At 37.3% G+C, this 12,858-nt stretch overlaps 1 protein-coding gene across 2 annotated transcripts in view; it reads left to right on the top strand.

Moving 5' to 3' along the window:
* Positions 1 to 12,858, top strand: part of LOC118852248 (gamma-secretase activating protein) — a 116,489-nt gene that overhangs the window by 47,299 nt on the left and 56,332 nt on the right. For both annotated transcript variants that reach the window (XM_036761944.1, XM_036761943.1), the window contains exons 14-19: positions 856 to 933; positions 4,438 to 4,530; positions 4,671 to 4,888; positions 5,672 to 5,741; positions 6,333 to 6,415; positions 12,158 to 12,211. In XM_036761944.1, coding sequence (XP_036617839.1) covers positions 856 to 933; positions 4,438 to 4,530; positions 4,671 to 4,888; positions 5,672 to 5,741; positions 6,333 to 6,415; positions 12,158 to 12,211 — 596 coding nt within the window. The remainder of the gene's footprint in view (positions 1 to 855; positions 934 to 4,437; positions 4,531 to 4,670; positions 4,889 to 5,671; positions 5,742 to 6,332; positions 6,416 to 12,157; positions 12,212 to 12,858) is intronic.

Below are 12,858 nucleotides of genomic sequence, written 5' to 3'. Positions count from 1 at the left end.
AGTTTTCCATGATAGAGAAATGTTTCCATAAGAGGAGAACAAAAGTAAATTAAGACCCAAATGTATTCATATATTATTTAAAATACAAAATAAATGATTTTACTTTTTAAGGTTTGGAGCTATGGGAAAAGATTTTGCTAATTACATTTTAAAATTTAAAACCAATAAAGAGGTTATCACCTGAAACATTAGGTAAGGAAAATGGGGAATGATACCTAATAAACTCAGCATAGTTGTTATTTATGTGAATGGCATGCCATAGTCTAGCATATTTTGAGACTAGAAGTGAGACCCTTGGGAGAAGAAGAGAGTAGTTAATCTCTATTTCTCTCCCTTGTTGACCAAAGATCAGCTATAGATGGCAGTGAACAATGGAGTATACATATATGCCCTTCAACTCTTAGATATGGGCCAACAAGAAAATAATTCTTTTTGCAAAACCTTGATAAAAATAACTTCCTTTTCTTAAACAACTTTCTTGGAAAATGCAGGATTTATGGTTTCCATAGATATATGTGAGCTAGTTTCTTTAATTCCCAGATCTTCCTTCTGATCTCTCCCAAATTTAGTCCTTAAGGCCTACAGTAATGCTAAGTAACAGATAAGAGTTATGAGACTCCCATCAATGTTTCTTTGTCAATATCCTCAGAAGACAAGCTGAATGTATTGTTGGGTTTTAGAGTATGATATGGGACTATAGACCTAAAATGCCATTGTTCTATTCTGTATTACATTTTACAAAATGCTTATGGTTTTTTATGCAGCAGCAGCTTTCTTGTGTAGAATTTTTAATGCATATTTATATTGTCATCTATTTTGTATTGCATAAATAGTTCTCATATTTTATTTCCTCAGGATATAGCAAGACCTTCACTACTGATCTTGAGATCCTGGAGTACCAATCAATGAAGAATATTACTTTTCTTAATCTAGGTAGGAGATTGAATTGTACCTTTCTTGTCATGTCCCCTCCTACTGTCAAGTAGATAATATTCTCTAGTCTTCCAGAGAATATTTTTTTCTAAATTCTGTAATTACACTGCCACTTTGGGACTGCTATTATTTCTACCGTAATCATTGACTTATGAAGTCTCAGCCAAATCCCTGAAGGAGGTTAACTAGCTGGGAACATTTTGGGAAAAAGTTGTTCTTTTTATTTTGAAACTGGCTGCATGGTCTCCTGTGATTCTAGAGTAATAGTTGTGAAAGGGCCATACTGTGAATGTTTTTGATTTCTCAAGGGTAACGTAAAAGTGTTAGCAACAAATAAGGTGTTCTCCAGCAGCCTATAGGTAATAAGTGTACTGAAATACACACACACACACACACACACACACACACACACACACACAGATATAGAGAGAGGCAGAGACAAACATGCATTGGACTTGTTATTTCATTGATAAAAGGAACTCCCAGATGAGAAAACTTCCTCAACCAATGCAGATTGGCACCTTCTCTGCATATTGCAGTCTTAGAGAGTTGTCTAGAACACTTAAGAAGTTAAGCACATTGTCCAGGGTTGAAGTATTTGAAGGGAAAAATAAAGGTAGACGTGTCTAATGTCTAGCTCTTTAACCATTCTTTCCCATTCCCTTAGAGAGGTAAAGCAGTCTGATTTAGGAATGAAAGTTACTGCTTGTAGTAGTAGCTGTATTTATCAAATTAATCTGTCACATATGAGATATAGCAATTGTTTAAAAACTGTGATTTCAGTTATGGTGCACTCGATAGGTATAGTATGATGTTTTTTCACAATTTTCCTTCATATGAAAAAAAGTCTTCATTTTCACATCATCCCCTATATCATTCACCACCCAACCCCACTCTTATACACTCTCTTGTAATAAAAATAGTCAAGCACAAAACAATCCAATGTAGCAAATGTGTCTGTCCTCCATCTGCCATATCTGGCTTGTGTAGCCAGTCAGTCATCTGGTTTCAGTATTATTAATTGCATTAATTTTGAGTTCATTTGCCTTTTTTGTTGCTTTTATGTTATTATAATCTATCTCTTTAGTTTTTCTTATTTTCCCTTATATTTGTTCATATAAGTCATCCCATGTTTCTTTTTTCATATTTTTTTACAGTACCATAATATTCCATTACATTCATGTAACATAATTTGTTTATTAATCCCTCAAATAACAGGTATCCACTTTGCTTCCAGTTTTTGCTACCATGAAAAATGTGCCTACAAATATTTTGGTACATGTGAACCCTATCTTTTTTCCCTTTGACTTCTTTGAGGTTCATAACCATTTGTGAGATTGTTAGCAAGAATTCGTTGGTTGTTGTTCATCCTTCCTTCCTGAAGAGGACTGATGACATCATGAGGTGACATGACTTGAACATGAATTGGATTTTAAGGAAGGTATAGCTGCACAAAGTTGTCAGTCGCACTCTCTCCTCCAAAGTCATAACCACTCATTGTGCTATGTGCTAGGCATAAACAGAAAAGCAAAACTAGTCCCTGACCTCAAGGAGCTCACATTCTAATGGGGGGAACACAACCTAGAAATGACTAGGAACAGTCAAGATATATACAGAGTAATTGGAAGGTCCTAACAGCTGGGGGGGGGTGGGGAGGAGGAGGTGGTGGGGAACACCAGGAAAGGTCTCCTTCAGAAGGAGGGCTTTGAGCTGAATCTCGAAGTAAGCCTGAGAAACTAAGAGGCAGAGAGGAGGAGGGGAAGTATTCCAATTCACAGCTCTACCAACATTGTGTAGTGTGTTCCTGTCTTCCAATTTGCTGGGTGTGAGGTGAAGTCTCCAAGTTGTTTATTTTGTTTTTCTTACTAGTTATTTGGAGAAATCTCTCATACTTGTTAAAAGAGTTCAATTCTTTTGAGAATTGTTCAAGTTCTTTGACTACTTATGCATTGAGAAGGGGAATGGATCTTTGTCTTATTTGTGTGTGCTAAATACCTATAGATCTTCAATATCAAATTCCTATTGGATATATTTATTGCAAAGAATTTTTCCCCAATCAAAATTGATGGCTTTCCTTCTTATTCTATATGTACTTATTTGAATAAAAACTTTCTAATGTCATATAATCAAAATTAATTTATCTTTTGTGTTTGCTTCTATCCTTTGTCTGGTTAAGAACTCTTTTCTTGCCATAATGGTGAAAGGTATCCCATCTGGTTCTCTTTCAGGTTGTTGGGGGTGTTTTGGTCTTTTATATTAAGGTCATGCATCCATTTTGAGTTTCTTGTGGTATATGATATAAGATGTTAAGAGACGGCATGGTATAGGGGAAAGACCACTGATTCTGGAGTTCAGATTTCACCTCTGTTGCTTGCTGTTTCTGTGACCTGGGCAGGTACTCTAACCTCTTCGGGCCTCAGTATCCTTATGTCTAAAACGAGAGGGTCGAACTAAATGGTGTCTGAGATCTCTTTCAGCTTTAGATCTATGATGCTTTGTTGGACCGAATCTAATTTTTCCTAAATTGTTTTCCAGCCTTCCCAGAAATTCCTATAAAATAGGAGCTTCTTCTTAAAGTAATTTTAAGTTTTGGATTTTATTAAACACTAGGCAAATTCAGTTCTCTCTCTCTCTCTCTCTCTGTCATTTCTCTCTCTCTCTGTCATTTCTCTCTCTCTCTGTCATTTCTCTCTCTCTCTCTGTCATTTCTCTCTCTCTCTCTCTCTCTCTCTCTCTCTCTCTCTGTGTGTTTTAAATCAATACCAAGTAGTTTTGATGAATAATGCTTTTAAAAATATTTTGATGTCTGGAAATCTTTTATTTCTATTTTTTTATTTATCCCTTGAGATTCTAGATATTTTGTTCTTCCACATTAATTTTATTTTACTTTGGTTCTACACTCTTTGTTTTACAGTTGAGGCAGGAAACTAGCTGTTGGCAATCATAGTAATATTTTCAGCCACTGATAAGATTCACCTGAATTTTCCAGAAGAAACCACCACAACAACAAACACAACAGAAAAAAAACCTAAGGGAGATGTTCATTTGGAAGAAATTGTTATTGGACACACCCAAGAGGGCTATACCTGGAGTCAGGAGGGACCTGACTTGGGGGCCTCTGGTGCTTACTAGCTGTAGGGACTTAACTGTCAAAAAGGCACATAAATAATGACCCTTGATTTCCTCACCTGTAAAATGGAGCTCATAATGCTTGTGTAGTAACTACCTTATAGTTTCAATTGAGATTATTTTTGTAAAGAGCTTTGCAAACTCTAAAGCACTATATAATTGTTCATCATTATTTTTGTTGCCTTTATCTTCATCAAGTGGTTGGCTCTAAATTGATAAGATGCACCAAAAGAGAGGTCTGTGGTTTTGTGATAATGATTAAAAAGATAGTGATCTGTCTACTGGGGTTAATGCCAAGTTCCTGAATTGATTTTCATCTGAAAAGCCCTGAATTCTGGTTGCCCAAAACAAAGAGAGTGTCTTTCTTTTTGACAGACTATTATGTGGCTGTTTACCTGCCTGGCCATTTCTTTCATCTTCTTAACACTCAGCATCCTGATTTAATGTGCCACAGTCTGTTTCTCACAGGTACGGTAGCAATTTTTTTTAAATGGGCATCTCATGTTCAGCAGAGTGGCGGTGGTGGTAGTGGTAGTGGTGGTGGCGGTGGCAGTGGTAGTGGTGGTTTCCTGCCTTTATTGATTCCATTTTTTTTCCTGCCTTACTAGGAGAGAATGAAAAGATGAATTTGTTTCCTGATGGCCCGTTACAGTCCCTCTCAGGGGCCTTGGCTTGGGACTGGTGCTCTGGAAAGCTCTTTAAAGTGAGCTTCAACCAATCATCTTTATTACATTTCCTATGGAGCAGCCCACTGGACTATGAGAGATTGGCTGTGTTGCACTGCATGCTTGCCCGGGGCAGGAATCCAAGAGTCTTAGAAATCCAGGTTAGAATGCAGCTTATACTTTAAAACCTCGACATGGACTAGCAACCCATGTGAATCTTCTCAGTAGTTGAAAATATACTTGCTATTTTTATTTGCCAGCTACTAGTTGTGTTTCACTGCCTCTTCTCCTTACCTTAGTCCTCCACTCCATTCTCAAGCTCCCCAATTATAACACCTTCATTCAACTTCACTGAACAATAAAACCATGAAGATGTGCCTACAATCTAGATTTCCCTTTTCCTTAATTAAATATCTGTATGCCTGTCACTGTCTGACATGCACACACTAGATATTCAATAAAATGATGAGCTTCTCAAATATCTGTGTCACCAAAGTGGTTATGATGAGTGCGACTGGACATTTGCTCCATATACTAGAGTTATAGACATAGATTACATAAATGTAACAAGATCCATCACAATGTGGAATTCAGTTTAAGGCAAGTCTCTCTTGGTGCTCATCTAAGGGGATTTATTAGATAAATAAGTCGGAAGTACCTTGTTTTCCTGGTAGATTATAAGCTTATTGAGAGCAGGGATTATTTTTTGTCATGGTTTCCTGGGAGTGCCTAATAGGATAAATACTTGTGGGATGAATGAATGAATTATAATACACTTTTACCTCTAACAGGTGCTTGTATTATGAGCCTTTGAAGATGGCGAAGAAATGTGTTTATTTTTTGAAAATTCTAAATGGAAATATGAATTAAAATTGTGCATATAACAAGTTGACTTGTCTTTAAAAATACCAACAGATTTTTTTTAACTTCTTAATTTTTTAAAGATTATTCGATGGATTTTTGAGAACATGTGGACCTGTCACACATTTGACCCTATTCAGGAATTTTTAATTGGTAGGTGTGGCTGATACTGCAGTTTAAATATTTGATCCTTTTGCTTTCAAGGACACAGTAAATTGATGATGCCTCAGTCTGTTGTATTAATGCTTAGGAGTGTTTTTACTTAATTAAATTTCATTCTCCCGTGACTAGGTGGAAATCAATAGCTATTCAGAGATCGATGAGACGTGATCCTAGTCTTAAAGCTTGTGTCAATGATTTTTTATAAGGTGTAATCCTCTTAGAATAGCCATGAGCTGCTTTCATAAAGATAGCATAGAATTCCTGTTATTTTGTTTCATGTGAGCATCAAGTAATTTGCAAGCATATATATTTTATATATATTTATTTTAAAAATTTATTTTATTTTCAATTCACAGAACAAAACAAGTCTTAAAATATATTTATTATATATTTATATTGAGAGTTTTATACTTAAGAACTGAACTAAAAGATCACAGTTTTCAAAATATAATAAGTAGCTAAAGTCAACATGCTGGATAGTTTTTAGAGGTGGGGGAAGAAGCCATGGAAAATATGACTTTCTGATGATTTGCAACTTCCTCTGTACTGTTATTATTAAACACTCTCTTTTTATCCACCCAGCCTCCTCATACTGGAAATTCTGTCTGGATATAACTAACACAGATAAACTTCTTCCACATTCCTCATTACGTTCCTGGAATACAGTAAGTCAGTACAGTTTCTAATGACAATGATATTAAGACATTTTTACAATATACTTAGTGTTAGAGCAATGGGACTTGAGTTCATCGTGATTGCAATGGCAGCTCTCCCTTCTTCTACTCTGCCATTCACCAATTGTGCCAGTGACATTATTATTTTGTGTGTTCTTTTGTCCCATAAGACAATCCTGAAGTCTAACAAAGACTTAATAAGTAGATCCATTCCCAAAGATCCCAAAGCTTCAGTTTGATAAGGCCCAAATGAATAAGGCTTGGTCTTATAAAAATGCATCCATTGGCGGAGTGTTGAGATGCGGGATAAGGTAACTTCTATAAAGCAAATGCAATCCAACCAAACATTTTCCTCCTGCCTGTCAGGACCCTCTTCCTATCAGGAGTCTAAATGAAATGGCTGTACCCTTCTTCTTAGGGAACAGTGTAACGCACTGGCAATTTATGGGACTAGGGAAGTAAAAACAATGTGTCTGAAAGCTGCCCTGCCTCTTCTCCTATTGAATTTATATGTCAAGACTGAACTGTTAGTTTTTGAAGCAAAGGCTGATGCAAGGAAGGTGAAACCCATTTGAGGTAACCAAGATGTTGAGGATATTGTAATGACTTAAGTGTTGGCCCTTCACATTTAACATTCTTAGAATTAATACTGGAAGGGACTTCAAAGTTCATCTAATCTAACACTCATTTTACAGAAGAGGAAACGGAATCACAGGGAGGTTATGAATTGTTCAGGGTCACACTGGTAGTGACAGAGATGGGATCTGAACCTAGGCACTCTGAATCAAAATAAAGCACTCTTTCCATACCAGGTAGCAATTCCAACATTTATTATGTATCTTCTACATAGAGAGTACTGTCCTATGTGCTGGTGTGGGTGGAGGTACAAAGATTAAATAGAGCACATTGTCTTGAAGGTTTACAAGGCTCCCTTCATCCTCAAACAACCTTGTGAAATATGTAACACAAATATGCCCATTTTACAGATGTAGAATCTAAGGCTTAATGACTAGCTCATGGTCAGAGACCTGGTAAATGTCATAGTCAGGATTCAAACCCATGTGCCATGATTCAGAGCCTAGTGCTTTTTCTCCTACATTAGGATGTCTGAAGTGAGAAGAGCAGGTTAAATTTGTGTAACCCTTTCAAAAGGGCTTTGTATCCATTATCTCATTTAAACCTTTTTTTCCATTTTACAGATAATGAAACTGATTAGTAAAATGAGACACTGGCCATGTTCTCATGAAGTTTACAACCTAGCGGGGTGATATGACATTCACAGATAACTATAATACAAAATGGTACATGATAATTGGACAAGACCTGCCAATAAGGTGCTATTATTTAAAGTCTGATGGAGGAAAGAGATTCCTGAGGGAATCAAAGAAAGCTTCGTATAGAGAGTAGATTTCAAGGATGTGTAGGATTTCAAGAGGAAGAAAAGGAAGGGAGGGCACAAACAGAAAAATGTGAGCAAAGATGGAAAAGCATGAAACATGAATGGGAGACAGTGAATAGTTTAGTTTGGCTGGGACATAAAGTATGTGGAGGGCAATTCTAAGAGAAAATGCCCATAAAACACAGACATTGGGGGCACCTAGGTGGCACACTGGATAGAGTGCTGGGCCTGGAGGCAGGAAGATCTGAATTCAAATGCAGCCTCTAGCTGTGTGACCCTGGACAAGTCACTTAACCCTGATTGCCTCAAAAATAAAAAACCATAGACATCTTGAGAGCAGGGCCTGGTTTTCATTTGTTATTTGTATCCTTAGAGCCTTATACATAGTAGGTTCTTAAGAGTAGGTTCATAGACTCATACACTTAGATCTGGAAGCAACTAACAGAGGTCATCTATTCCAACCCCCTCATTACATGTGAGGAAACTGAGGCACAAAGAGATTAAGTGACTTGCTCAGACATTAAGTATCTGAGGCTTGATTTGAACCCAAATGTTCCTGACCACAAATCCCAGCGCTCTATTCATTACTCCACACTTCTTCTAACTGAATTAGAGTTGTTGGTTGACTTGGTGCCCAGATTGGGAAGAGCCTTGAATGCCAGGTTAAGTAGCTTAAACTGGATTCATGAGGCAAGAGGGAGTCAGTCTGAGCAGAGAAGATTTAGTCTATGAAAATAGTCCCTGAAAAGTAAATACTAGCTATGTTTGAAGCAAAATGGAAAATAAGTTAATCTTTAAACTATTCAAACTTTTGTGGAGGTCTAATGTTTACACATTTCTAAAAGCCTTTCTTCCCACTTCAGACAGTTACCAACCTCTCAATCTATGTGGTGCAGTTTTTTCCCCTGCCACTCTGTCCTTTCATCCCAAATAAATGCAGAATCTAGAGCAATGCAACAGGAAGTTTACAGGTTAAACCACAGTGAAGCCAGGAAATGTACGATCTTTGTCCTTCCCCAACCACCGCACTTATTCCTCTTATGTTGTTGTTAGTTGGAACTGATTTTTAAAAAGTACATTATTATCAGTGTCAGGGATACAAAGAAACAGGGAGAAGGTAGCTTATCCACATAATTTCACATACAGATGTTTTAGGAGGATGTCATCTGAGTGAATTGCCTTAGGATAAAGAGCCTTTAACTTCTTGTGGATAAAGGAAAATGGTGGTTTGTAGTTAATGTCTCTCTTAGTCAGGGCCTGGGTCCCTTGTTCTTAGGAAAATGAGAAGTCCCATTATAATAGACATTTTTAAAATGTGACCAGTATTTGCATATGCTAAGAAATTTGCTTAGAAAACCACTTATGACCACTTTCCAGTTTAAAGGCTAATGCATTACTTTAAATGGCCTGTCTTTAGCAATTACAGACATTGGTTAACCTCTTATTTCCTTCCTTTGTAAATGTGCATAGTGTTGGTTGGGCACTTGGTAAATGTGCAATAAATAAAAATTGTTGGTTTATGGCCACAGCAGAAGTAGTAGGTTTGCCTTTCTTCAATGTGGCAATGTGAAAAAGAATACTGTAACAGTACTGTATTTGTAAGGATGCCAAAGAATATGGTGCCTTTTGTACTCAGAAGAAAGATAATGCAGCAGTTTGGTGGCCTGAGATAGACCTGAAGTCAAGAAGACCTAAGATCAGATATGACCTCAGACCCTTACTAGCTGTGTGACCCTGGGCAAGTCACTTAACTTCTGTCTACTTCAGTTTCTCATCTGTAAAATGGGAATAATCATAGTACCTACCTCCCAGGGTTGTTGTGAGACAACACACATTGAGATAATATTTGTAAAGTGCTTTGCAAACTTATAAGTGCTACATAAATGCTAATTACTGCTATTATTATATTTTCCAACGGTCTTAGAGATAATAAGAGTTGCTATCCTTAGGTTATGGTTTTTGGTTAATCGGTTCAGTTGTGTCTGACTCTTTGTGACCCCATCTGTGGTTTTCTTGGCAGAGATACTAGATTGGCTTGCCATTTCCTTCTCCAGTTCATTTTACAGATGAGGAAACTGAGGCAAACAGGGTTAAGTGACTTACCCAGGGTCACCCAGGTAGTAAGTATACGAGGTCAGATTTGAACTCAGGGAGCTGAGTCTTTCTGACTCTAGGTCTGGCACTCTATCCACTGTACCACCTAGCTATTCCTGTCCTTAAGCAGGAATGTTATAAATAATTTGAAGCCACAGTGAGATTTTAATACCTTTTTGAAAAAAGTATCCCCCAAATAGCTCTGATAGGTTGAGTGATAGATCAATTTCCATTGCAATTCTTTTGTATTACTTTGGTACCTTAAACCCTGGAACATTTTGTGTGATTGTTTGCTCTGCTTATATCCCCAGTATATAAAACAGTGCCTGGAACATAAATCCTTAAGAAATTCCTATTGATTGATCAATTAACTGACTTATAAACTGGGATGCATTGCTTCTCCAGAATGTTGTGGACCAGTAATATTAGTTGTGGGTATTTAAGTTCTAATTGACAGCTATTATTGGTAATAATGTTTACTTCCAAACTGGGTTTTTTTGTCTTTCATCAAAAACATTTTTTAAACAAATGCACAAAAATAGTTTTATGATATGTAATTAAAAATAAAGCATACTTTTTGGGGGAATTTGAAATGAGCACATTTTTATAGTAAACCTTTGATTGTAATTTTTGTTTTAATTCTATTGAACAGAATTCTATCATTTAGTCTCCCTAGGATTAACTTGCATGGTAGGTTTGCTATGATAATAAGGTACTAGCTATGTCTGAACAGCTCTTTACTTTGGGTGTTATGGTAGAGGATGCTCTAACATGAGAAGTCTTACCACTAAGGACAGAGGGAACATGTGGTAGGAGGCTTAGGAGAGGACATGGGTTAAAAATCTTATCTTTGCCTCTTACTATCTGTATGATCTTGAAGAAGTCACTTAACCCCTGTAGCCTCTCTGGGCCTCATTTTTCTTCTCTGTAAAAACAAGGGGGTTGAGCGAGGTGCTCTTTAAGGTACTTAAGGCATTTGGGTGGCCCAGTGGGTAAATGCTGGGGCTGGAGTGAGGAGGCTTTAGTTTCCAGCCTCAGATTCTTACTAGCTGTGTGACTCTGGGTAAGTCACTTAACCTCTGTCTGTCTTAGTTTCCTCATCTGTCAAATGGTGATAATTATAGCACTTATCTCCCAGGGCTGTTGTGAGGAGCAAATGAGAAAATAATTATAAAGGTCTTAGCGGAGTGCCTGGCACATAGTAAGAACTATGTTGTTGTTGTTTGGTCGTTTTGGTCTCGTCCAACTCTTTGAGACCCAATTTGGGGTTTTCTTGGCAAAGATGCTGGAGGCGTTTGCCATTTCCTTCTCCAGTTCATTTCACAGATGAAGAAACTGAGGCAAACAGGGTTAAGTGACTTGCTCAGGATCACACAGCTAATAATTGTCTGAGGCTAGATTTGAACACAGACCTCTTCAAGTTTTATAAATGTTACTTGATGCTGCTGCTACTACCACTATTACTACTACCACTGCCATACTACTACTACTACTACTACTACTACTACCACCACCACTACTACCACTACTACCACTACCACTACTACTACCACTACTACCACTACTACTACTACTACCACTACTACCACTACTACCACTACTACTACTACTACCACCACCACTACTACCACTACTACCACTACTACTACTACTACCACTACTACCACTACTACTACTACTTCTTTTCAGCTGTAAACATTTTCCGTTGAAGATTATCCAGTAAGTGATGTTCCTTAGAACACAGGCATGGGACAATTTTAATGAATATAAGATAACATAAATAAGAATGGAGAGGAAATAGTGAGAATCCTTATAGACAGAAAATGCTTTCTTTTGATTTTATGGCTATGTTTCCTGTTTGCTCAGTTCCTAAACCATTTGATGAAGAGAATGTAACCTGCCTCATTTGCTTGCAAAATTGACGAACTTAAAAAAATTTGTGCTCTGTGTGTGCGAGTGTGTATGTATATGTATGTGTGTATGTATATATCAATTGAGATTTTCTATCGATTATTTTAATCCTGACTTGGGAGAACATTTCCTTGTCTGACCTCAAAGATAAAACTATTTTCAGCTTCTTCTGTGTAGAGATTAGAAAATTATGATGTTTAACCTGAGCTCTGCTCAAAGCAAATGGTGCAGTCTCTCATCTGTGTCAAAGTATGAAAAGCACTTCCTGCAACCTTCAACTTGTGGTGAGTTGGTGTTAATGGAAATTTAACAATTTTATCTGACTATAGGAAATTCCGGGAGTAACCTTGGTGACAGAAGAGATCTTGCTACCACTAATGAAGGTAAGGCCCTGGTGGTGATCTGAAATGCAAAGTGAGTGACCATGTCTCTTTTCATGGTTGACATTTAAAGGTTATAAGAAGCCTAGCAGGTATGGTAGAAGATGGAACAGGGGAGAACCCAATGCCCAGTTTGAACTGATGAATGCCTATTCTGTGCAGCACCATAATCTTATTTTTTAAGCCATAAATAGTATTATCTTTTCGCACAATTACATGTGAAAACAATCTTTAACATTCATTTTTTTTAAAGTTTTGAGTTCCAAATTCTATCCTTCCCTCCTTTCTCTGACCCTTCCCTGAGATAGCAAGCAATCTGGTATGGATTATACAAGCACCATAACCTTTTAAAAGTGACTATATCAAGGAGAGTTTCCTAAAGACAGAAGAGAATATCCAGCTTAATTCAAACCATCAGTAGCACTTACATAGCACTTACTATGTGCCAGGCACTGTGCTCAAACTGTACAATTATTGTCTCATTTGATTCTCACAAAAACCCTGGGAGGTTGGTGTTATTATTAGCCCCATTTGACAGATGAGAAAACTGAGGTTAAGTGACTTGCCTAGAGTCACACAGCTAGTAAGTGTCTGAGGTCAGATTTGAACTTGGGTCTTCCTGACTTCAGGCCTGGCATTGTATCTCCCAT

This window comes from Trichosurus vulpecula, chromosome 5 (genome assembly GCF_011100635.1).
Source record: "Trichosurus vulpecula isolate mTriVul1 chromosome 5, mTriVul1.pri, whole genome shotgun sequence".
NCBI classification, from domain to species: Eukaryota; Metazoa; Chordata; class Mammalia; order Diprotodontia; family Phalangeridae; genus Trichosurus; species Trichosurus vulpecula.
The sequence above is the reverse complement of the archived record's forward strand: the minus strand, read 5'-3'. Positions and strand labels throughout refer to the sequence as shown.